The 26,067-nt window shown below is 47.5% G+C and overlaps 1 protein-coding gene across 2 annotated transcripts in view; it reads left to right on the top strand.

Moving 5' to 3' along the window:
• The first annotated feature begins 1,469 nt into the window (after window positions 1-1,469).
• LOC141107554 (T-cell surface glycoprotein CD1c-like) overlaps window positions 1,470-26,067 on the top strand; it is an 84,419-nt gene continuing 59,821 nt past the window's right edge. For both annotated transcript variants that reach the window (XM_073598377.1, XM_073598378.1), the window contains exon 1: window positions 1,470-1,650. In XM_073598377.1, coding sequence (XP_073454478.1) covers window positions 1,587-1,650 — 64 coding nt within the window. In that variant the 5' untranslated portion in view covers window positions 1,470-1,586. The remainder of the gene's footprint in view (window positions 1,651-26,067) is intronic.

A 26,067-nucleotide genomic window follows, 5' to 3' on the forward strand; every position in this document is an offset into this window, starting at 1 on the left:
GCTGCATTGATGGCACTGGTGAGGCTGCATTGATGGCACTGGTAAAACTCCATTGATGGCACTGGTGAAGCTGCATTTATGGTACTGGTCAAGCTACATTGATGGCATTGATGAGGCTGCATTGATGGCCCTGGTGAAGCTGCATTGATGGCACTGGCAAGGCTGCATTGATTGCACTGGTGAAGCTGCATTAATGGCACTGGTGAGGCTGAATTGATGGTACTGGTGAAGCTGCATTGATGGCACTGGTGAAGCTGCATTGATGGCACTGGTGAAGCTGCATTGATGGCACTTGTGAAGCTGCATTGATGGGCATTGGTGAGGCTGTTATGAGGCACTGGTGAGGTGGCATTGATGGTGCTGGTGAAGCTGCATTGATGGTACTGGTGAGGCTGCATTGATGGCACTGATGAGGCTGCATTGATTGAACTGGTGAGGCTGCATTGATGGCACTGGTGAAGCTGCATTGATCTTACTGACGAAGCTGCATTGATGTACTGGTTAAGCTGCATTGATGGCACTGGTGAACCTGTATTGATGGCACTGGTAAAACTCCGTTGATGGCACTGGTGAAGCTGCATTTATGGTACTGGTGAAGCTACATTGATGGCACTGGTGAGGCTGCATTGATGGCCCTGGTGAAGCTGAATTGATGGCACTGGTGAAGCTGCACTGATGGCACTGGTGAAGCTGCACTGATGGCACTGGTGAAGCTGCATTGCTTGCACTGGTGAAGCTGCATTGCTGGCAGTGGTGAAGCTGCATTGCTGGCACTGGTGAAGCTGCATTGATGGTGAAGTTGCATTGATCGCACTGGTGAAGCTGCATTGATGGGCATTGGTGAGGCTGTATTGAGGCACTGGTGAGGTTGCATTGATGGCACTGGTGAAGCTGCATTGATGGGCATTGGTGAGGCTGTATTGAGGCACTGGTGAGGCGGCATTGATGACACTTGTGAAGCTGCATTGATGGCACTGGTGAGGCTGCATTGATGGCACTGGTGAGGCTGCATTGATGGCACTGGTGAGGCAGCATTGATGGGTCCAGCAAAGTGTTGCATGCAAAATAGTAGCAGCCTTTAAAAAGGTGGGATGTACATGGGCAGGGCAAAGGGGGTGGAGTCAGGGGTGGTGCCAGGGGGAGGGGCGGCAAAATGATGCTTCGCCTAGGGTGTCAAAAATCCTTGCACCAGCCCTGAATTTGCTCTTGCTAGAGACTAGCCACGCAAATTTGCTACAAATTGGAAAAGTGTTAACTAGAACTTGTGCTTCAAATGCTCAGCAAGTGTATAACTTCCCAGTAAAAATGTGCAGCAAATTAACAAGACTTACAATTCAATACTGCCACAAATTTGTGGCAAGTTATCCTTGCTATCTGGGATGTGTATTGTGCCACTACCTAGTAGCTGATTGGTTGCTCACAGTTGAACCACATGAGCTGTACACTTCCAAAACTGTGCATCTTCGTCTACAGGATAATCAGAAGGGGAATTCCCTTTGTACTGCTGAACAAGAACACACAAGTTTCCTTCTACAATACTTTTCTAGTTGATTTCTTTTTTCTCACTGGAGTTTTAAAGAACAGAAATGAAGGTTCTCATCCCATCCTTTATTTTCACCCTTCTCTTACTACGGAGCATTGCAGCTGCAGGTAAGAAAATAACATGGATCTGTTTTATATAACTCCACAATATTTTTATTATGAATTGCAACTTATTAAATCAAACTCCATCAATGTATCAAAGTTACCACTCTGCAAAGAATATATGACTGCACAATTCTAGAACATGAATTCCACATCAGATATCATCTCTTACTGCTATAAACAGCCTTGAAACCTCTTGGCATTACCTACGCTAGTAGACATGAGCAGTTCGTTTCATCCTCAATTAACCACTTACAGACCAGAACATTTTCCCCCTTAATGATTAGGCCATTTTTTTGTGATACAGCACTGCGTTGCTTTAACTGGCAATTGCGCGGTCACAAACAAAATTGACGTCCTTTTTTTCCCTCAAATAGAGCTTTCTTTTGGTGGTATTTGATCACCTCTGTGGTTTTTATTTTTTGCACTATAAACAAAAAAAAGCGACAATTTTGAAAAAAAAACAAACAAAAAAAGAAACACAAGATTTTTTACTTTTTGCTATAATAAATATCCAAAAAAAATAAGCGTATATTGATTGGTTTGCGCAAAAGTTATAGCGTCTACATAATAGGGGATAGATTTATGGAATTTATTTATTTTTTTACTAGTAATGGCGGTGATCTGCGATTCTTAGTGGGACTGCGACATTGCGGCGGACAGTTCGGATACTTTTGACACTTTTTTGGGACCATTGACATTTATACAGCGATCAGTGCTATAAAAATGCAATAATTACTGTGTAAGTGACAGGGAAGGGGTTAACACTAAGGGGCAATCAAGGGGTTAAATGTGTTCCCTCATGTGCGTTTCTAACTGTGGGGGGATGGGACTGACTGGAGGAGAGAGATCGCTGTTCCTAATCACTAGGAACACCAGATCTGTCTCTCCTCCCCTGTCAGAATGGGGATCTGTCTGTTTACATTGACAGATCCCCGTTCCATCTCTTGTGCCCGCGATCGCGGGTGGCGACAGACATTTCCTGAAATTCAAATTGAAATTCGAATAAAATTTTACATCGAATTCCATTCGAATTTGAACTGTAAACATATTTCTGAAATCAAAGACTGTGTGTGTTATTAGAGCACCATTTCAAAATAATGCTGTTTTTGTTAAGAAAAAGGTGATTTAAAGAGTCATTGTAATTATTTGATGATTTTTCTTTTGTTTGTTCACTGCAAATGTTATATTTTAGTTAGGGATTTTTTTTTTTAATGGATAAAATTATCCATTAAAAAATATAAATAAAAAGAAAACCCCATTTAATACTTGAAGGCTTTATTGTAGCTTTGTTATGCTTTTCATTTTTGAATTGTTTATTATGACTGGCTCTTCTTCATACTGCACTAAACTATAGTTCATGCAAAGGACAAATATAGGAAGTAAAATTGAGTTTCACTTCCCACCCTTTAGTTCCAGTCTGAGGTAGAGACTGCAGCTCCAAAATAATACTGTACAAGTGAAAATGGGGGAAGTGGGCTGAGTGAGATGCTCTGGAATTGCTGTATATGTAAAGTTAACCTCTAAAGTTAAATGGTATCTCCACTTTAGTAAGGAAAAATAGAAAAAAAAATAATATAGCATATACTATTGTGACACAAGTCATATTGTAATTGAATGTTATTAAAAATTACCTTTCCTTTTTCAATTTTCATCCACTTTTAATTTTCTATAAAAATCAATGCAACATGGCAACCATACCCAATTGGTATACTGAACACCACCAGAAATGTTGGTTCCTGCTTGTGTGATTGGCCCACTGATTTTTCCCAGAAGTCTGTACCAAGTCAAAATTTAGGCATCCTCTGCAACAAAAATGTCATTTCCGGAGGGATATTTCCAAAGGGGTAATTACCTCTAAAGCACTTTCCTCATTACAGTGCCTTCAAAAAGTATTCATACCCCATGAAATTTTCCACATTTTGTCATGTTACAACCAAAAACGTAAATGTATTTTATGTGATAGACCAACACAAAGTGGCACATAATTGTGAAGTGGAAGTGAAATGGCAAATGCTTTTCCATTTTTTTTACAAATAAATATCTGAAAAGTGTAGCGAGCATTTGTATTCAGCCCCCTTTACTCTGATACCCCTAACTAAAATTCTAGTGGAACCAATTGCCTTCAGAAGTCACCTAATTAGTAAATAGAGTCCACCTGTGTGTAATATAATCTCAGTATAAATACAGCTGTTCTGTAAAGCCCTCAGGGGTTTGTTAGAGAACCTTAGTGAACAAACAGCATCATTAAGGCCAAGGAACACACCAGACAGGTCAGGGATAAAGTTGTGGAGAAGTTTAAAGTAGGGTTAGGTTATAAAAAAATATCCCAAGCTTTGAACATCTCACGGAGCACTGTTCAATCCATCATCTGAAAATGGAAAGAGTATGGCACAACTGCAAACCTACCAAGACATGGCCGGCCACCTAAACTGACAGGCCGGGCAAGGAGAGCATTAATCAGAGAAGTAGCCAAGAGGCCCATGGTAACTCTGGTGCAGCTGCAGAGATCCACAGCTCAGGTGGGAGAATCTGTCCGGAGGACAGCTATTAGTCGTGCACTCAACAAATCTGGCCTTTATGGAAGAGTGGCAAGAAGAAAGACATTGTTGAAAGAAAACCATAAGAAGTCCAGTTTGCAGTTTGCGAGAAGCCATGTAAGGGACACAGCAAACATGTGGAAGAAGGTGCTCTGGTCAGATGAGACCAAAATGGAACTTTTTGGTCTAAAAGCAAAATGCTATGTGTGGCAGCGCACATCACCCTGAACACACCATCCCCACTGTGAAACATGGTGGTGGCAGCATCATGTTGTGAGGATTCTTTTCTTCAGCAGGGACAGGGAAGCTGGTCAGGATTGATGGGAAGATGGATGGAGCCAAATACAGGGAAATCTTAGAAGAAAACCTGTTAGAGTCTGTAGAAGACTTGAGACTGGGACGGAGGTTCACCTTCCAGCAGGACAACGACCCTAAATATACAACCAGAGCTACAATGGAATGTTTTAGATCAAAGCATATTCATGTGTTAGAATGGCCCAGTCAAAGTCCAGACCTAAATCCAATTGAGAATCTGTGGCATGACTTGAAAATTGCTGTTCACAGACGCTCTCCATCCAATCTGACAGAACTTGAGCTATTTTGCAAAGAAGAATGGGCAAAAATATCAATCTCTAGATGTGCAAAGCTGGTAGAGACATCCCCCAAAAGACTTGTAGCTGTAATTGCAGTGAAAGGTGGTTCTACAAAGTATTGACTCAGGGGGGCTGAATACAAATGTACCCCACACTTTTCAGATATTTATTTATATTGTTTCAGATTATATAGGCTACCAGGTGGCAATACCCTACCAGTGCTGAGCATACACGCTAATGTTTGTGCACACTCTAACTCGTTAATGCACATCCCACATCTTCCCTACACAGAGGTATGGGCAGAGTTCTGCGCTAGCACATACACCATACCTCCCAACTTTTGAACTTCAGAATGAGGGACACTTGAGGGAAGAAGTGACCTGCATCTTGTGTAGCATGGCAATATGGGTGTGGCGAAATGCTTAAGAGTGGTGGAAGGGGTGTGGGTTAAATAAAAAAACACGCTTCCTTGTACTTATGAAAAACACTTTGATTTCCACAAGCTGGATACTCATGGACACAAACCCCAGTCCAATCAAAAAAGAATAGCTTCCATTACAAACGGTTTTGCACAAACTGTGGAAGAGCACATTACGCTAAGTGTGAAAGGATTCAGGAGTGCGTTTCGTACATAGTGTAAGTTCAGGAATACGTTACGTACAGGGTGCAAGGTTCAGGAATGCATTTTGTACAGAGTGCAAGGTTCAGGAGTGCGTTAGCTTCAAGATGCAAGGTTCAGGAGTGCGTTACGTACAAGATGCAAGGTTCAGGAGTGCGTTACGTACAAGATGCAAGGTTCAGGAGTGCGTTACATACAAGATGCAAGGTTCAGGAGTGCGTTTCGTACAAGATGCAAGGTTCAGGAGTGCGTTACGTACAAGATGCAAGGTTCAGGAGTGCGTTACGTACAAGATGCAAGGTTCAGGAGTGCGTTACGTACAAGATGTAACTTTCAGGAGTGCGTTACGTACAAGATGCAAGGTTCAGGAGTGCGTTACGTACAAGATGCAAGGTTCAGGAGTGCGTTACGTACAAGATGCAAGGTTCAGGAGTGCATTACGTACATGGTGCATGGTTCAGGAGTGTGTTACGTACAAGGTGCAAGGATCAGGAGTGTGTTACGTACAAGGTGCAAGGTTCAGGAGTGCGTTACGTACAAAGGTACAAGGTTCAGGAGTGCGTTACGTACAAGGTGCAAGGTTCAGGAGTGCGTTACATACAAAGGTGCAAGGTTCAGGAGTGCGTTACGTACAAGGTGCAAGGTTCAGGAGTACGTTACGTACAAGGTGCAAGGTTCAGGAGTTAGTTAAAGTGGAGCTGCACCCAAAAATGGAACTTCCGCTTTTCGGATTACTCCCCCCCTCCTCACATTTGGCACCTTTCATGGTGTATAATCCAGGTATTTGCTCCCACTTCCAGGCAGTATCCGCGGCGATCTACGCCACGTCCAGCCCCTCCTCCGCCCCCGTCTTCTGGGAGACACACAGGTCCCAGAAAACAGTGGGGACCAGTGAGATTGCGCAGCCTGACTCGCACATGCACAGTACGGAATGAGGCCGTGAAGCCGCAAGGCTTCACTTCCTGATTCCCTTACCGAAGATGCTAGCACCTCCACCCGGGAGCCGAGGGACAGACCGGCTTCGGGTGAGGACATCGCGGGTGCCCTGGACAGGTAAGTGTCCTAATATTAAAAGTCAGCAGCTGCAGTATTTGTAGCTGCTGACTTTTTTTTTTCCGGCAGAACCCCGCTTTAAACTGCAAAAACACCATTTAATAAAACATAGCAAACGCATGCTCTAAAATCTTGATTACAGCATACAGGAGCCTAGGCAAGAATGCAGGCATCTGATGGATAACAAATGAGTGCAGCCTAGCAGAACTTGCAGCAGTGTGAACATCCATCCAGCACAGCCAGGGATTTGTGGACAAGCCGGGGCAATGAAAGTAAGAGTGAGTGTAGCTGTCAAATCGAAGCTCTGATGTTGGGGACGGGCAGGGCCGATACGTGGGGCTCCACCCCATTGTTCTGTGCATAATCAAAACAGCTAGCGTTTATACATTGCTGGCTGGGAAAGAAGGTGGCAGGGGGCGGGACCAATTGTAACTACTGTATGTGCGCACACAGTGGTGTATAATTAACCTGTGTAGGTGCACATGCGATGCTTACAATTGGTCCTGCCCCCTGCCACCTTCTTCCCCGGCCAGCAATGTATAAACGCCGGCTGTTTAGCTTATGCAAGGGGCAAAAGGGCGGAGCCTCACATATTGGCCCCGTCCATTGCTGACATCAGAGCTTCGATTTGACAACTGCACTCACTCTAATTACGGCTGTAAGCTTCCGACTTGCCCAATAATCCCTGGCTGTGCTGGATGGATGTTCACACTGCTGCATATTCTGCTAGGCCAGGAATCAGTGACCTACGTCCTGCAGGCCGCACCCGGCCCGCCACCGCTAAATGTCCACCCCATCCGTGCGCGTGATGAAGTTTGCCCCATCTGGCTCGCGGATGTTTTCACTGCTCTCCTCTTCATTGGAATGCGGCCAGTATCACAGGGCTGGTTGGGGGCGGGAAATGCTGGAGTTAACCTTTCACATTAAACAGTAGGTGATTGCTTGCTGGGCGATCCTAGCAACCAATCACCAACCTGTTAATGTGAAAAGTTAGCTTCAGCAGTTCCTGCCCCCATCCAGCCCTGTGATACCGGCCGATCTCTGCTCTGCTGTAAATCTGTGGAGGTAGAAGAGTTCTACCTACACAATGTGTGTTTGTGTGCGTGTGGGGTGCAGGGGGGCAGAGGACACTATGGGGGAACAGAGGACACTACAGTGGGGGGGCACAGGAAACTGCTATGGGGGGGGGGCAAAGGACCCCATCACCCCTGGGGACAGGGACCCATCTCCCTTAGTGAGAAGGACCCCTTCTCCCTTGGAGACAGGGACCCCTTCTCATCTGGGGACAGGGACCCATCTCACCTGGGGACAGGGACCCCTTCTCACCTGGGGACAGGGACCCCTTCTCATTTGGGGACAGAGACCCCATCTCCCCTGGGGACAGGGACCCCTTCTCACTTGGGGACAGGGACCCCATCTCCCCTGGGGACAGGGACCCCTTCTCACCTGGGGACAGGGACCCCTTCTCACCTGGGGACAGGGACCCATCTCCCCTTGGGACAGGGACCCCATCTCACCTGGGGACAGGAACCCCATCTCACCTGGGAACAAGGACTCCATCCCCCCTGGGAACAGGGACCCCATTTCCCCTGGTGACAGGGACCCCATCTCCCCTGGGGACAGGGACCCCTTCTCACCTGGGGACAGGGATTACTTCCCCTGGGAACAAGGACCCCGTCTCCCCTGAGGACAGGGACCCCTTCTCACTTGGGGACAGGGACCCCATCTCACCTGGGGACAGGAACCCCATCTCACCTGGGAACAAGGACTCCATCCCCCCTGGGAACAGGGACCCCATCTCCCCTGGTGACAGGGACCCCATCTCCCCTGGGAACAGGGACCCCTTCTCACCTGGGGACAGGGATCCCTTCTCACCTGGGGACAGGGATTACTTCTCCCCTGGGAACAGGGACCCCGTCTCCCCTGAGGACAGGGACCCCTTCTCACTTGGGGACAGGGACCCCTTCTCACTTGGGGACAGGGACCCCATCTCCCCTGGGCATGGGACCCAATTTTCCCTGGGGACGGGGACCCCATCTCCCCTAAGGGCAGGAATCCCATTTTCCCTAGGAACAGGAACCCCCATCTCCAGACCATGCTGGCTGGCAGGGCTGGTGTCAGCCACCCTTGGGTGCCAGGATTGGGGAGGGGGCAGTAAAATCTGAATCCCCAGCCACATGCTCTCTCAGGGTGAACTGGCTTTGTATTAGTGAAGCATTTTAAAGTGAGGTAAAACTGTACTGTTATTATTACTATGTTAGTATTATTATTTTCATTTATTAGCAGGTGAATGCGGCCCTCCATGCAGTCACATACATTGAATTCGGCCCTTAAGTGGAAAAAGGTTGCTGACCCCTGTGCTAGGCTGTCAGCAATGGAGTAATGTGGGACAAAGTCCCTGTACACCGGGACCGCGGGACAAAGATTGAAATGTGGGAAAGTCCCGCCCAATCAGGGACTGCTGGGAGGTATGCATAAACCCACACTGGTTTCCTTATACTGTTGTGATTCCATCCTTCCTCACACACAGTGTCCCTTTACAATTGAAACACCTGTAAAAAAAGTATGTATATAATTACCTTACTGCGGCCTTTGTATTGAGAAACCTCCACTTCTCTACTCCCCAGCCACTGCAAGTATTCAACCCTCAAATTAGTTAAATGCTTGCTTTCCCGCTGGCCACTGTAGTTCCTCCCATTGGTTCGAATATCCTGTGGTGACATATGAGCCAATGGGAGGTAACCACTGCAGCCGGCGGTGGAACAAGTGCTCTACACACTAGGAAGGTTAGAATACTTGCTGCAGCTTGGTATGCAGCTGCAAAAAACAATTTTTCAATGCATAAACCACCTGGAAGTTAAGCATTTAAACTCCTCCTGTGCAGATGCCCTAATTTGTAAAAAGTGCCCTGTTTCCATAGGGTCACTGTAAGAAAAATGCATTTATTAGCTAACAGAGACCCTATCACCAACCAAAAAAAAAACAGGTAAAAGCTCAGAAACAGCTAGTATTGAAAATGCTTACTTGCAGCACTTTGATCTCTGTGAATGAATGAACGCAGTTGTGCGTGTGGAGCCCCATGCAGCCATGTCAATTACAAAAGTGACAGTTGCTGTGGGGGGGAGAAGAAACCCCACACACTGTCACAGGAGGATGGCACTCTGGGATTAGCCTTTTAAATTCATAACTAATGTCAACTTCTTTAGGCTACTTTCAGACTGGGGCGGGCGTCGGCGGTAAAGTGGCGCTATTTTTAGCGCAGCTTTAACCCCCGCTAGCGGCTGAAAAAGGGTTAAAACCGCCAGCAAAGTGCCGCTGCAGGCGGGGGCGGAGCCCACAAACTCAGCGCTTCTCTCTCACTGTCTCTCCCCTCGGCGTAGCGGGTGAAAACCCCCTCCCCACGGCATGAACCCGACAGTGAGACTGACACACACCCCGGACAGTCAGGTGGGCCCCTCATGCGGCGGGCGGGCGGCCGGTGGGCCCCCTGAAGTGGCGGAGAACTACAGGGCCCAGTCGCACCTGCAACTGTTGCGACCCTTATAATTCCGCCACTGTTCAAAATCCGCATCATACTTAACCACACTTGCGTGACCAAATAGTGTATATGCAATTCTCCAGTAATCTGGTTCTTTGCTTTTAAATACAGCTTGGATGTCGTTTACTGGGCATAATAATGTAGAAATCAGATAGAGCCGTGTGTCTGAATATACACTTTATTAGCAAAAGTATTGTGACGCCTGCCTTTACACACACATGAACTTTGATGGCATCCTAGGCTTAGGGTTCAATATTGAGTTGGCCCACCCTTTGCAGCTATAACAGCTTGGGAAGGCTGTCCACAAGGTTTAGGAGTGTGTCTATGGGTATGTTTGACTATCCTTTCCGAAGCCCATTTGTGAGGTCAGGCACTGATGTGGATAAGAAGGCCAGTCAAGTTCATCCACCCCAAACTCATCCATGTCTTTATGGACCTTGCTTTGTGCACTGGTGCGCAGTCATGTTGGAACTGGAAGTGGCCATCCTCAAACTGTTCCTACAAAGTTGGGAGCTTGAAATTGTCCAAAATGTCTTCGTATGCTGAAGCCTTAAGGGTTCCCTTCACTGGAATTAAGGGGCCAAGCCCAACCCCTGAAAAACAACCCCACACCATAATCCCCCCTCTACCAAATTATTTGGACCAGTGCACAAAGCAAGGTCCATAGTTTGGGGTGGAGGAGATAGTTTGGGGTGGAGGAACTTGACTGTCCTGCACAGAGTCGTGATCTCAACCCAATAGAACATCTTTGGGATAAATTAGAGAGACTGGGAGCCAGACCTTCTCGTCCATATCAGTGCCTGGCCTCACAAATGGGCTTCTTTAAGAACAGTCTAACATTCCCATAGACACACTCCTAAATCTTGTAGACAGCCTTCCCAGAAAAGTGGAAGCTGTTATAGCTGCAAAGGGTGGGTCAACTCAATATTGAACCCTACAGACTAAGACTGGGATGCCATTAAAGTTCATGTAAAGGCAGGCGTTCCAATACTTTTGGTAATATAGTGTACTGTATGTGCACGATGATAATGACCACTAGGAATGGGCTGACTGTTGGAGTCGAACATGAGTTCAACTCGAACATCGGTTGTTCGATTGTTCGACGAACATCGAACATTATGGGCCATTCGCGCCAAATTCGAGCGGCGCGTCACGGCCCATAATGCACTGCGTCATCGCAGTGCTTTGCTGTCTGATGATTGGCCAAGCGCGCACTATGACCCGCATGCTTTGGACAATCACAGCGCCGTACACGCCCCGCACTATATAAGGTCGCCTGCACGTCGGCCCTGTGTAGTGTGTTGCTGGCGTTATAGAGAGATAGATATATAGAGAGAGAGTGTGTCATTTCATTTACTTTGAGCAGGCAGTTTATTCAGTTAGCTAGATCTCACTGCAGACCTTTCCTGCTGTACTATTTCTAATCTACTTCAGGCAGGCAGTTGATCCAGTTTAGCTAGATCTCACTGCAGACTGCTCATGCTGTACTGTTTCTAATATACTTCAGGCAGGCAGTTGATTCAGTTAGCTGCAGTGTATTTCATATATAAATACAGGCTTGTATATATATTTACATATATAGTCTAGCCAAGCCTATACCTGACTGTATGTCATTCCTGGAGTACTTGTTCAAAGACACTTTCAGGGAGGTAACTCAATGAGGCGCAGTTCATAAAATATATATCCACTGCATTGTAGTCCAGCCAAGCCTATACCTGACAGTAGGCAATTCCTGGAGTACGTGTTCAAAGACACTTTCAGGCAGGTGACTCAGTGAGGTGCAGTTCATAAAATATATATCCACTGCATTGTAGTCCAGAAGAAGGACAAGAAACGGGCAGTCATGTTCCCCTAGCTGCAGCATACTTCCAGGTTTGCTCCAGTGCCGAGGAGGGAGGGGATGATGAGGTCACTGACTCTACATGGGTGCCAGATAGAAGAGAGGAGGAGGCACATCTCTAACAAGGCAGGATGCCCTCTAGGGGCCAGCTTAAGGGCAGGCAACCGACTGCATCACACCGCAGAGCTCCGCATGTGCAGGGAACTGCTGACTCCGCGCGTTTTTCCAAAAGTTCTTTGGTATGGGACTTTGAGACGCATGCAGCAGATCGCACTGTTGCTTTTTGCAATATATGTCTGAAGTGTATCAAGCGTGGCCAAAACAGCAGCTGCTTGGGCAACACATGCTTGACCAGACATATGTCGAGCTCTCATGCAGTCTGTTGGCAACAATACTTAAAAGACCCACACCAAAGAACAAGGCAAACCTCTCCTTGCTCCTCATCAGCTGGGATCTCCAACCCCACTATAACTTCAGTCCTCTCAGAGGCCATTCCGGCTCTCTACCAACATGTGGAAGGCAATGTCTTGGCCTCGTTGGACAGGGCGGTCAGCAGTAAGGTGCATATTACCGCTGACTCATGGTCCAGCAGGCATGGACAGGGACGTTACCTTTCTTTCACAGCACACTGGGTAACCCTGCTGGCAGCTGGGAAGGATGCAGGACAGGGTGCAGTATTGGAGCTTGTTCCGCCACCACGCCTCCAAAATGCTGGTAGTGGTGATTCTGCCACACCTCTCTCCTCCACCCCCTCCTCTTCTTCTATGGCCTCTTCCTGTGTTTGTCCTCAGGACCAGCGGTGCTCCGTAGGCGTTCTAGGGGCTATGCAAGCATTCAGGCAAAAAGATGCCATGCGGTGCTTGAGTTGGTCTGCTTAGGGGACAGGAGCCACACTGGGAAAGAGATTCTGTCAGCTCTGCAGGGTCAGGCTCAGAGGTGGTTGACGCCACGCCAGCTTCAGCCAGGAATGGTGGTTTGCGACAATGGCACTGACCTCCTCTCCACCCTCCGACAGGGACACTTCACCCATGTTCCCTGTTTGGCTCACGTCCTTAATTTGGTGGTGCAGCAGTTCTTGTGCAGGTACCTGGGCTTACAGGATCTCCTGAGGGAGGCCAGGAAAGTCTGTGGGCATTTCCGCCGGTCATATAATGCCAGTGCTCAGCTGGCTGACCTCTAAAAGGAATGCAACCTGCCCAAGAACCGCCTCATCTGTGACATGCCCACCAGGTGGAACTCAACGTTGGCGATGCTGCAGCGGCTGTACATGCAGCAAAGGGCCATCAATGAGTACCCGTGCGAGTATGGCACCAGGACAGGGTCAGGGGAGCTTGGCTTTTTTTCGCCACGCCAGTGGCTCATGGTCAAGGATGCATGCACTGTCCTGTCATCATTTGAGGAGGCCACGAGGATGTTGAGCAGTGACAGTGCACTGTTCCTCTTGTCTACCTGTTGGAGCACACGCTGCGTGGAATAATGGGCAGGGCACTTGAGGCAGAACAGAGGGAGGAAGAGGAGGACTTCCTTACCTCTCAAGGCCCCCTTTATCCAGACAGTATTCCTGCAGGCCTGCCTATCACACAGGAATAGGAGGAGGAGGATTGTGTCAGCATGGAGGTGGAGCCTGGCACTCAGCATCAGCAGCAGTCTTCAAGGGATAATTTTCAGGCCCCAAAAACCCATGGACTTGTATGTGGCTGGCAGGAGGTGGCTGCAGATCAGGTCGTCCTTAGTGACCCAGAGGACTCCGGACCAAATGTCTCAGCAAACCTACGCTGCATGGCCTCCCTGCGAAAGGACCCTCGGATTCGTGGTATCAAGGAGAGGGATCAGTACTTCCTGGCAACCCTTCTTGATACACGTTACAAGGGTAAGGTGGCGGAACTTATCCAGCCGTCGCAGAGGGAGCAGAGGATGAAACATCTTCGGGAGGCCTTGCAGAAAGGTTTGTGCAATGCGTTTCCAAAGCCTGGGAGGTTACAATTTCCTGGTCCTCCTGGACAACGTGTTGCTGAGGCTTCGGTCAGTCACAGAAGGAGCGGTGGAGAAGGTGGCCGTCTGACCGATGCGTTCAGACAATTTTTTAGTTCACAGCCCCAAGGTCTGATCGGTTCCAGCAACCATCGCCAGCATCTGTTGTATATGGTGCAGGAATACCTAGGGGCAAGATCAGACTTGGAGACCTTTCCAGCCGAAAATCCACTGGGTTACTGGATCTTGAGGATGGATCACTGGCCAGAGCATGCACAGTATGCAATTGAGCTACTGACCTGTCCTGCATCCAGCGTTCTTCCGGAATGCACAGTGAAGCTGTAGGTTTTGTAACCAATCCCAGAGTGCGCCTGTCCACCGACTCGGTTGATCGGCTCATCTTCATAAAAATGAATCAGTCTTGGATCACCATTTACCAAGCACCTGATGCTAATGTAACCGAATATTTTTTTATGAATGTGAGAACCCTTGAAGACTGTCTATGCTGATGCTGAGTGACTATCCTAATCCTCCTCAATGTTCATGTTGATAGCTTCTAAGAACATTTTTGGTTCTGGGCACCACCACCAGTGGCTAAGGCCCAATTTTTCTGCCCCTGTTTAACAGGGGCCTGTATTTACAATTTTTGATCAAATATTTAACAGCAGGGCTTGTTCCTGCGCTCAGCAAGAGTATCTGTGAGGGGTTGCAGTGTTGGCCACCACCACCACTGCCTAAGGCCCAATTTTTCTGCCCCTGTTTAACAAGGGCCTGTATTTACAATTTGTGATCAAATATTTAACAGCAGGGCTTGTTCCTGCGCTCAGCAAGAGTATCTGTGAGGGGTTGCAGTGTTGTCCACCACCACCACTGCCTAAGGCCCAATATTTCTGCCCCTGTTTAACAGGGGTGTGTAATTACAATTTTTGATCTACTATTTCACAGCAGTGCCCGTTCCTGCGCCCACCAAGAGTAACTGTGAAGGCTTTCAGTGTTGTGGCACCACCACCACAGGCCCATTTTTTCTGCCCCTGTTCAACAGGGGCATGTAATTACAATTCTTGATATAATATTTCACAGCAGCGCCTGTTCCTGCGCTTAACAAAAGTATCTGTGAGGCTTTACAGTGTTGTGCCACCACCACCACCACTGCCTAAGGCCCAATTTTTCTGCCCCTGTTTAACAGGGGCATGTAGTTACAATTCTTGATATAATATTTCACAGCAGGGCCTGTTCCCACGCCCAGCAAGAGTAACTATGAGGGCTTACAGTGTTCTGGTACCACCAACACCTAAGGCCCAATTTTCCACAGAGTGTATAGTGCAGGCCATATAGTATATACAGGAGGTCCCCTATTTTCAAAAATCCAACTTCCAAACGGAGGGAAACAACAGGAAATGAGAGGAAATGAGAGGACATCTACCCCTAGGAAGGGAAATTCTCTCCTGTAAGAGTTAATATGGGAAAAAGGTGTCTCCACTGATGCTTTATCACCAATCCTTGTTTCCCTTAAACCCCCAAATTTTCAAAATCCAATTGTCATTGGGACAGAAATTGAGGTGAAGTCTTTGAACAGGGGCACAGACAGCAAAACAAATGTTACAGGGGTGATGATAACCCTTCCCTATGTTATCCAAAAAGCTTAAAAATAGATTTTTTGGCTGGAGCTACACTTAAAAAATTTACCTGTTCCAAATTACAAACAGATTCAACTTAACCACCTCAATACTGGGCACTTTCGCCCCCTTCCTTCCCAGACCAATTTTCAGCTTTCAGCGCTCTCGCACTTTTAATGACAATTACTCAGTCATGCTACGCTGTACCCAAATGAAATTTTTATCATTTTGTTCGCACAAATAGAGCTTTCTTTTGGTGGTATTTATTCACGACTCCATTTTTTTTTCTTTGCGATATAAGCGCAAAAATAGTGGAAATTTGGAAAAAAAACAATATTTTCTTTTTTCTGTTTTAAAAGAAATCCAGTAAAATCGAATTTTGTCATAAATTTAAGCCAAAATGTATTCTGCTACATGTTTTTGATAAAAAAATCCTGTTAAGTGTATAATAATTGGTTTGTGTGATCACGGACATATGTACGCAAATGATCATGTACAGATGTGTGCAGGTGATCACGTACATATGTGTGCAGATTACCACTGGGACATGTGATTTTAGTGGGGCATATGTGGGGGACAGCTTTTTTTATAATTTGGGGACATGTGTTTTGGGAACATGTGTGTTTTACATTATGTGGGGACATGTGTGTGTTTTACATTATGTGGGGACATGTGTGTGTTTTACATGTATGTATTTACATGTGTGTTGACACTAGGTTGGTGATCAGTGAGTAAAAAGCTGTAAAAAACAGCTCATACTCACTGATCATCAGCCGGCTGCAGCGATCCGCTCTCCTCTCCTCCTCAGCGACAACTTCCGTGTGAGGAGAGGAGAGCTGATCGCCTACTAACCAGCTGTGTTTACATCACATGACGGCTGTGATTGGACACGGCCGTCATGTGATCAGGAGGGCCAATCACAGAGCCCTCCTGCCGATCCGAGATGCGCCGTGTCCGGGTGACACGAGCGCATCGGGATCTCGCCGCTGCGCGGGCACGCGCGCGCGATCCCGCTCCTTCTGAGGGACGTTCCTGAACGTCCACTCAGAAGGAGAGAGCGCCCACCCGGCCGTTTATGTACATTGGTCGGGTGGGAAGTAGTTAAGAACAAACCTACAGTCCCTGTCTTGTTTGGATCGCCTGTATACTGCTGTTCAGAGTATATAGGGCCTGGGGGCCCCACACCTTTTCTTTTTTTAATTTGGGTGCGGGGTTCCCCTTAATATCCATACAAGACCCAAAGGGCCTGGTAATGGGCTGGGGGTTACCCATACCGTTTTTCTCAATAATTTTCATCCATATTGCCGGGACCCGACATTACATTACAGCCGCAAGCAGTTTTAAATGACTTTTATTCCTTTAGAAATGTCATGACAAGTGTATTCAAGACTTACCCACATTTTACCTCTTACTGCTATACCATTTTACTCCAACCCCCATTTACCTTTTCATCTTAAATTAACGAGACCACACCATGCTACTGGAGTATAAATGGTCATAACAGCCTTTTTTATTAAACAAACTGAATAAATATCTCCAATAACCTTAAATATATATAACATATAACTTCAGTGCAAACAACCTGTTATTAACCCCAATCTGGTCAATGATGGAGCTACCCCCTTTTTACCACATATAAAACCAGTACACTGCGGGAACCATTTTCAACTTGATAGGCCTCCAGCTGTGCCGCTCGGAGACAACCCCTTGCCCACAGTGTAAACATACCGGTATTCCTTTTCGGGAATACACCGGAGGGGCCATACTATCGATGACCTCCCACCCCTTTTTACCACATTTTGTTTACTGCTACCATCACCGACCAACAGAAAACACAGCCACAGCCCGAAAGGATGGAACCTTATCCTTAAGGGCCCCTCCACACCCTCAATGCCCGTTGGATCCCGTCCTGCAGCCCCATGGTCCACAGGTCAGTCCCCACATCCGTTAGGTGAACACCATCCCTACGTAAATAGAGGCCTACATTAGTTTCCAGTTCTCTATGCTGGATCACTATGCCCCCCTGCTGCGCCAAAAACCTCCCCACCACTTTGTTAACACGTATACGTGCTTTGTTAAGCCGTTCAACAGACCTTGCCTTGCGCCAAGTTGTTCGTGCCACCATGTCGGACCATAGCAGCAGGGTATTGGGAAAAACCGTGCGGATATATAGCAAATCCGACTTGACATCTGCTATTAATTCTCTGACCATACGAACCCCTAAATCATTCCCTCCCGCGTGAATGACCAACACATCTGGTGGTCTGATTAACCACGCATAACGTTCCACTTCCATAACCACCCTACCCCACATCATACCCGGTCTCCCCAGCCACCTGATATATGCCTCTCTCCTCGATATTCCCAGTTTCCGCCCATCCGGTCTCGCATCACCTCTCCTGGCCCCCCAACACACATATGAGTGCCCAAGAATCCAAACAAGGCGCGGAGCACCTCCATCTGAAATGAAAAGATCACAAGCCAAGGTGACATCACTTATGACAAACCTGAAACAAAATCCCAATGTATCTGAACACCAAAAGCCCCCAACAAACCCCCCCCCTTTTTTTTTCTTTTATTCCATTATTAATTGAGGTCGTATGTAGGTGCGGAATCTTTTCGATTCCCATCTACCGATCCTCCTTACAGCTGCCTCATCCAACCCACATCTGGCAGCTTCAGTAGCCGCCCCAATGCGGAAGGAGTGTGAAGCGTAAGCCTTCCCATCCAAACCCATTTTCGTCAAACATTTTCGAAATACTGCTACAAATTGAAATTTAGATAAGTAAGACCCATCCTCATGACACAAGAATGGCCCTCCACCCATCGGCCTAACCCGTATAAATTCCTCGACCGCTCTTACCGGGCATACCGTGGATACTGGCAAAGCGAACAACCATACGTCCACACCTTTTCCCGTCTGATCCGTTTTTGACCGCCACAGTTGTAAACACACTTTATCCCTGTATGGCCGAACATCCTGCACCAAAATGCCACCCGCATCCCGCCGTGTCGGGCTAACCAGTTCCCCAATCCTGAACGCCCCAAAAAACGCCAATGAAAAAGCTTCCGTAAACAGCAAATATTCATAACTCGAAGAGCATACCGACACCAACTGCCCACAAATGGACACCAGGTTCGCAAAAGTGACAGGCCTTCGTGCATCTTTCCTTTTTTGTCCTTTTCTGTACCCCTTGAGGGCTTGCCTAACCCAAAAGTCTTTAGTCCAATCCTCCCCCCTTTTTAACTTGAAAAGGAATGACAAAGCAGCCATCTTCTTTTCAATAGATGACACCGCAACCCCGTTTTCCATATTTCTGGAAACAAAATACAGGACCAGCAATCTCACCTCATCCCCGTCCTTGTCCGCCCCAGCTTCCTGGATTAAACCCACCCATTCTCTCCATACCTTCACATAGGCCATCCAGGTGTGCTTACTCACTGACTGCTGGATCCATCCTGCGGCGACTCCAATGCCAGCTCCCAGATCCACTCCGGGCAAGGAATCCCTTCCTTCTCTGCTGCCGGAGCTAGTTCCCTGAACTTGTCCCACTGAAAGCGAGACAGCGAATCAGCCAGTGTATTTTCAATCCCCGGTATGTGCACAGCATATATAAAGGTATTCAACTGCAAGCATCGCAATACCAACTGTCGCATCAGCCTGATGACAGGTTGGGAAGACGCTGTCATGCGATTGACAACCTGGACAACCCCCATGTTATCACAATTCAGTCTCAACTTTAAATTCTGGCAAGACCGCCCCCATAACTCAATGGCCAGCACAACTGGAAACAGTTCCAACAGTACCAGGTTACGAAGAAACCCCACGATTTTAGCCAAGGGTCTGCACTCCATTTCCCTTGAAAATATGCTCCGTAACCCGTAGAACCCACCACGTCCGTAACTAATTCCACATCGAAGTTACTTACCGGACCTGACATCCACACTGATCTTCCGTTGTACACCGACAAAAATTGATACCATACCTTCAGGTCCTCCCGATTCTCCAGATTCAGCCTAATAAAATGTGTGGGGGCTTTTACTCCCGCCGTAGCTGCTGACAGCCGCCGACAAAATACCCTACCCATGGGTATGATCCTACAAGCGAAATTTAGCTTACCTAGAAATGACTGCAGGGTCCGCAATTGCACCTTCCGCATTCCATGAATCTCCCGGATCTCCTTCTGCAAATCCACTAACTTCTCCTGCGGTAACCTGCATTCCATTGCCATGGAGTCAATTACTATGCCCAAAAAACTAATCTCTGTTGTTGGGCCTTCCGTCTTTTCAGCTGCCAATGGAACTCCGAACCTTCCCGCAATGTGTTGCAACGTTGACAATAGAAGCGCACACACACTGGAGGAAGGGGGACCTATACAGAGGAAGTAATGGATAACCGAGTCCAGCCCCGACACATCCCTAATCACCCACTCCAAAAAGGAACTGAACGCTTCAAACATGGCACAAGAAATGGAGCAACCCATGGGCAAACATTTATCATAAACGTAAAACTGGTTCTGCCATTGGCAACCCAGCAGCCGAAAGCTGTCTGGATGCACTGGAAGTAGCCTAAACGCCGCTTCTATGTCGGATTTTGCCATCAGCGCCCCCTACCCATACCTCCTGACCCAACGCACCGCAGCATCAAAAGAAGTATAGGACACCGCGCATGCGTCAGGATCAATGAAATCGTTGACCGAGCCCCCTTTTGGAAAGGATAAGTGATGAACTAACCGAAATTTATTCGGCTCCTTTTTGGGCACCACACTCAGTGGGGACACCACCAAATCCGGTAATGGCTTTAACTCAAATGGCACCACCATGCGGCCTAATGCCACCTCTTTTGCTAATTTTTCTCCCACCACCCCTGGGTGTTGCAACGCTGATTTTAAATTCCGTGCCATAGGAGGAACCACCTCCAAGGAACACGGTATTTTGAACCCTTCCCGAAAACCTGCGGTAATTAGCGATGCCGCTTCCCTATCCAGATACTTACTTAGGAAAGGCAGCATCCTTTCCACCTTCACTGGCGTCATCCCTCTTGTTAACAGGCTCCCCGGTACATTTCCCTTTTTTAAAGCACCTGGCCAGTGTGTGGGCTCCCCCACACGCTGAGCATTCGTGCTTAAATTTGCACGAACCCCCAAACTTACAGTTTCCTTCATTGAATTGCCAGCACACTCCCCATTTTTTGCCGGCCGGTAGTCCTGAGGAGTGTGTACCCCCGGCCCCCCCTTGAAAAAACTGAGGCGAGGCCCTAGCCGAGGACATCAGTCTCATCCACAGGCTAATGTCCTTATGGTTCCAACGCAGAGCCGGACGAACCGCTCTGCGTTGTCGAAACTGCTCATCATAACGCAGCCAAGCCGTTCCCCCATAAACTCTGTGTGCCTCCCCAATAGCATCCATATAACAAAACAACCCCGAACAATGTTCGGGGTTCTTTTCGCCAATGACGCTGGCCATGATAGCGAACGCTTGTAACCAGTTAACAAACGTCAGTGGGATCAAGCTGTATCTCCTCTTCTCCTCGTCTTCCTTCTTGGAGTCATCAGGCTTAACCCTGTCCAGGTTAAACTTTTCCAACGGCAACAAGGAAAAAATCTCCACGTATTCCCCTTTGTAAATTTTTTCCCGCACCTCCTGTTTCAAATGCGCACCTAGCGGGCCTTCAAAACAGACATATACCTCGCATTTTGCCGCGTCTGCAATGTCCGTCCTTCCCGTAGCCTCCGCTGCCCCTTTTTCCCCGACTTTTCCTTACCTACCCCCGACTCTGGCGTCTTGTCAGTAGACACCCCTGTGGCTGATGAAACTTCTACCTCTCCCCCAGTGGACAAACCCCCGCCATTTCTTTGCGCTCCCTGGGATACCGCCCCTGTGGTCGCTTGTGGAGGTTGCTCCCCAAAACGCCCTACTAGCGCCCGCAGGCTCTCCAATAGCTCTTTAAGTTGTCCCCCTGACCCCAAACTGGCGGATCCTTCTTCCGCCACTTGCTGGTCATGACCCTGCCCCGTCCGTCGTGGCGAGTGGATGACTGCCCCTGCCGTACCCGTGGTAACCACACCCAATAAGTTTTGTAAAGCATTGGTAAAAGATAAATTATCGCTGGACTTACCGGGCTGACCTGGAGAATTCCCGACAGCCGCCAATCTGGTTTCCACCGCCATATCCTGCTGGCGTGTCTCCTCCTCACCTTCCTCCAACTCCTCATCTTCCGACCAGTCCCCTTGAACTGGGCATGCCGGCGTAGTGAGCCCCCCAGGTGCATTCCTCCTGGAGACCGTATGCACCCGCTGTGGTGTGACCTGTCTGACCTCCGAAACTCCGCCTCCCGACTGGATTCCACGTTGCCCTGGAATAGCTGCTACCGGGCCGGCCTGAGCATTCCTCTGTCTTCCATCCTGATGGTCCCTCCCCACGCCAGGTGACCGATGTCCACCTGCGGTGTCAGCCATGTCTCTCTGCCCTGGGCACTGCTGCGGCTGCTCTCCCCCTTCTGTCCTCCCCCCTCGGCTCGTGGAGAGCTGCTGGGCGATCCGCACGTTACGCATATCTGGGCACTGTAAGCGGGGAAGCGGCGCCATGCTGGCCCGTGGCCCCGCCCACCGCGCTGTGACCACGTTGTGTATTCCGCCCGGGCCTAGCAGCGACCGGCGGGAGGCTTCTCTAGGCCAGTGGAGCGGACTGTTCCCCCCTCGGGCTCCTGGCCTGGCGACCCGTTCGGCCGTCGGGTCCCGGCGAGTACCGCGCCGGAGGCCGCGATCTCCGCGCACGCACAGTCCCCTCACCTTCCATCGCCGAACTGCCTGCTTCGTCCTCAAGTAGTCCTGCAACCTGGCTATGAAGCCACTCCAGTCCCTTGGACGTCGCTGCCTGCTGCAAACGCGCCAAAATTAAATCGATCTCGGCCATTGCTGTAGAGGAGCAGAGAAAATCTGCCTCCTCGTGTCTCTTCCTGACCAACTACCCCCTTCCAGGCTCCGCTCCTCATGTATGGCCGCTCCCCCCAAGTTTCCTGCTGACTCCTCCCCACCAAAACACCAGCCAGCTTAACCCTATGTGTGTCACTAGACACACTGTCATGCCCGGCCCTGCACTATTCTTCTTTTCTTTTGTCGCTCCGGGCCTCACTTTTTGTGCAGGGACTGTTCTAAACACGGGAAACACGCGCCACTTTACAGGCATACTATAGACACCCCCCAGGTACGATATTTAAAGGGATGTTTCACTTTTATTTTTTCACTTTAAGCATCATTAAAATCACTGCTCCCGAAAAAACGTACGTTTTTAAAACTTTCTTTTCCATTGATACATGTCCCCTGGGGCAGGACCCGGGTCCCCAAACCCTTTTTAGGACAATAACTGACATACTAGCCTTTAAAATTCGCACTTTTGATTTCTCTTGTTCGAGTCCCATTATAGACTTTAACGGTGTTCGAATGTTCGTGCAAACTTTCGGTCCGTTCGCATGTTCTGGATACGAACCGAACCGGGGGGTGTTCGGCCCATCCCTAATGACCACCATATAACTAATGTAAATATCTCAAGAAATAGATAATACAAATAATTTCAGCTGTTTACCACTGGCCATCATTCTTATCATACTTAGTTGCACCTGCTTGACCAATTAGTGTGTATTGTTTGTAATTTTCTTAGCTGTTAAATGCAGCTTGGATGTTGTTTACTGGGCACAGTAATATAAATTCAGATGGGATAAGTTGTCTGATTATATTTCCATTCTATGTGTTACAAAGGAATGTCCAATTACTGGTCACCCTCATTGTACTTACAGTGCCTTGAAGAAGTATTCATACCCCTTGAAATTTTCCACATTTTGTCATGTTACAACCAAAAAGATAAATGTATTTTATTGGGATTTTATGTGATAGACCAACACAAAGTGGCACATCATTGTGAAGTGGAAGGAAAATGATAAATAGTTTTCAAAATGTTTTACAAATACATATGTGAAAAGTGTGGCGTGCATTTATATTCAGCCCCCCCGAGTCAATACTTTGTAGAACCACCTTTCTCTGCAACTACAGCTGTAAGTCTTTTTGGGATGTCTCTACCAGCTTTGAACATCTAGAGAGTGACATTTTTCCCCATTCTTCTTTGCAAAATAGCTCAAATTCTGTCAGATTGAATGAAGAGCGTCTGAACAGCAATTTGCAAGTCTTTCCACAGATTCTCAATTGGATTTAGGTCTGCACTTTGACTGGGTCATTCTAACACATAAATATGCTTTGATCTAAACCATTCCATTGTAGCTCTGGCTGTATGTTTAGGGTCGTTGTCCTGCTGGAAGGTGAACCTCCTTCCAGTCTCAAGTCTTTTGCAGACCCTAACAGGTTTTCTCCTAAGATCGACCTGTATTTGGCGCTACTTATCTTCCCATCAACTCTGACCAGCTTCCCTGTTGAAGAAAAGCATCCCCACAACATGATGCTGCCACCACCATGTTTCACGGTGGGGATGGTGTGTTCAGGGTGATGTCCAGTGTTAGTTTTCCACCACACATAACATTTTGCTTTTAGGCCAAAAAGTTCAATTTCAGTCTTATCTGACCAGAGCACCTTCTTCCACATGTTTGCTGTGTCCTCCACATGGCTTCTCGCAAACTGCAAATGGGACTTCTTATGGCTTTCTTTCAACAATGGCTTTCTTCTTTCCACTCTTCCATAAAGGCCAGATTTGTGGATTGCACGACTAATAGTTGTCCTGTGGACAGATTCTTCCACCTGAGCTGTGGATCTCTGCAGATTCTCCAGAGTTACCATGGGTCTCTTGGCTGCTTCTCTGATTAATTTCCTTGCCCAGTTTAGGTAGACGGCCATGTCTTGGTAGGTTTGCAGTTGTAAAAAAAAAAGTTGCAGTTATGCCACTTTCTTTCCATTTTCAGATGATGGATTGTACAGTGCTCCGTGAGATGTTCAAAGTTTGGGATTTTTTTTATAACCTAACCCTGCTTTAAACTTCTCCACAACTTTATCCCTGACCTGTCTGGTGTGTTCCTTGACCTTTGTGATGCTGTTTGTTCACCAAGGTTCTCTAACAAACCTCTGAGGGCTTCGCAGAACAGCTGTATTTAGACTGAGATTAAATTACACACAGGTGGACTCTCATGACTAATTAGGTGACTTCTGAAGGCAATTGGTTCCACTAGATTTTAGTTAGGGGTATCAGAGTAAAGGGGGCTGAATACAAATGCATGCCACATTTTTCAGATATTTATTTGTAAAACATTTTGAAAACCATTTATCATTTTCCTTCCACTTCACAATTATGTGCCACTTTGTGTTGGTCTATCACATAAAATCCCAATAAAATACATTTACGATTTTAGTTGTAACATGACAAAATATGGAAAATGTCAAGGGGTATGAATACTTTTTCAAGGCACTGTAGTCACATAAAGCTTGACCGATTACTGTATACATCTTGCATCTTAATCACTGAGTACAAAAATGTTGCAATTAGATGGATAATTTCTCTGATTCCAGTATCCGTTATCAGTGGCAGGAGAGGGATGCGGCAGGGACACATCGCATGGAGGTGACATCTGCACAAGCGGCGGGCTGGAGATAGGAGCGGTCAGGAGGGGGCTTGTCATTAGCCCACCATCCTGGGATGTGGAGGACTCTGTGCATCCTATGAAGGAATATTGAAAGCTTCCAGCCACCAACAGCTCCCCCCCAACCTCCCATCACTATTCCATCCCAGATGAAGTATCAATGTGCTGCCTGGAACTCTTCTTCAGTCATCCCCAGCTGGCACGGACATACATTACTACGTTATGAGTGCTTATATTTTACATGTTCCTACTGAATGAGAGTGAAGTTGGAGTCAGGCCGGCGATCATAGTGCTATTCCATCATTCGCCACAGGTTTGGGGATCATCCATAAAGCGCTGCAGGCTTTGCATTTGTTTGAAAGCCATCTGATTCCAGTAAGCACCCAATCTCACTGTTATCTCTTCTGTATCTTTTGGGGTGACCTTTCTGGAGTTAGTTCCACTGGATTTCTAGGTGCCCTTCTTGGAGTTTGTAAACACCTCCTGCACTCGTTAAGGAATTTAATTTGAGCACTAATTGCTTTTGACAAAGCTGTTTTTTCATTTGTATACATTGCATGGATTACTGTCTCATATGCGGGCTCTAAAGTCCCAATCCAGGCTCAGCATCGTTGTGTCCTGCAGCCCCTGCCAGCAGCTTACCGGCCATGGTAAAAGTACCAGCCATTAGGGTACTATATGCATGGGGAAACACATAAATCTTGGCCACAGAGCTCAGTGGAAGCAGCACCTCAATGAGACAAGTAGGCAGGAAAAGGCCCACACTCATCCTCATTCCTCACTTTCTGCATCTATGCCTTCCTGCAACATTCTCCTACTTCATCTGATACGAGAGTCAAGCCTTGAAGCTTAAAGCAACACTCATCAACACCCACACCACCATCTCCAGTAACAACCTTCCCATGCCAGGTTTTTGCTGGATCAAAAGAAAATAAATGTCCCCAAACCTTCTCATGGTCTGTATGCTAACTTGCAGTTCCATTCTTCTGCTTCTATATCAGCTGGAAAAAAACAGCCGCCTTCCTTTAGTGTATGGCCTGGGCAGTCCAATATTTACATTTTCCCACCCACCATCT

Source organism: Aquarana catesbeiana, linkage group LG09, assembly GCF_042186555.1.
Source record: "Aquarana catesbeiana isolate 2022-GZ linkage group LG09, ASM4218655v1, whole genome shotgun sequence".
Taxonomy (NCBI): Eukaryota; Metazoa; Chordata; class Amphibia; order Anura; family Ranidae; genus Aquarana; species Aquarana catesbeiana.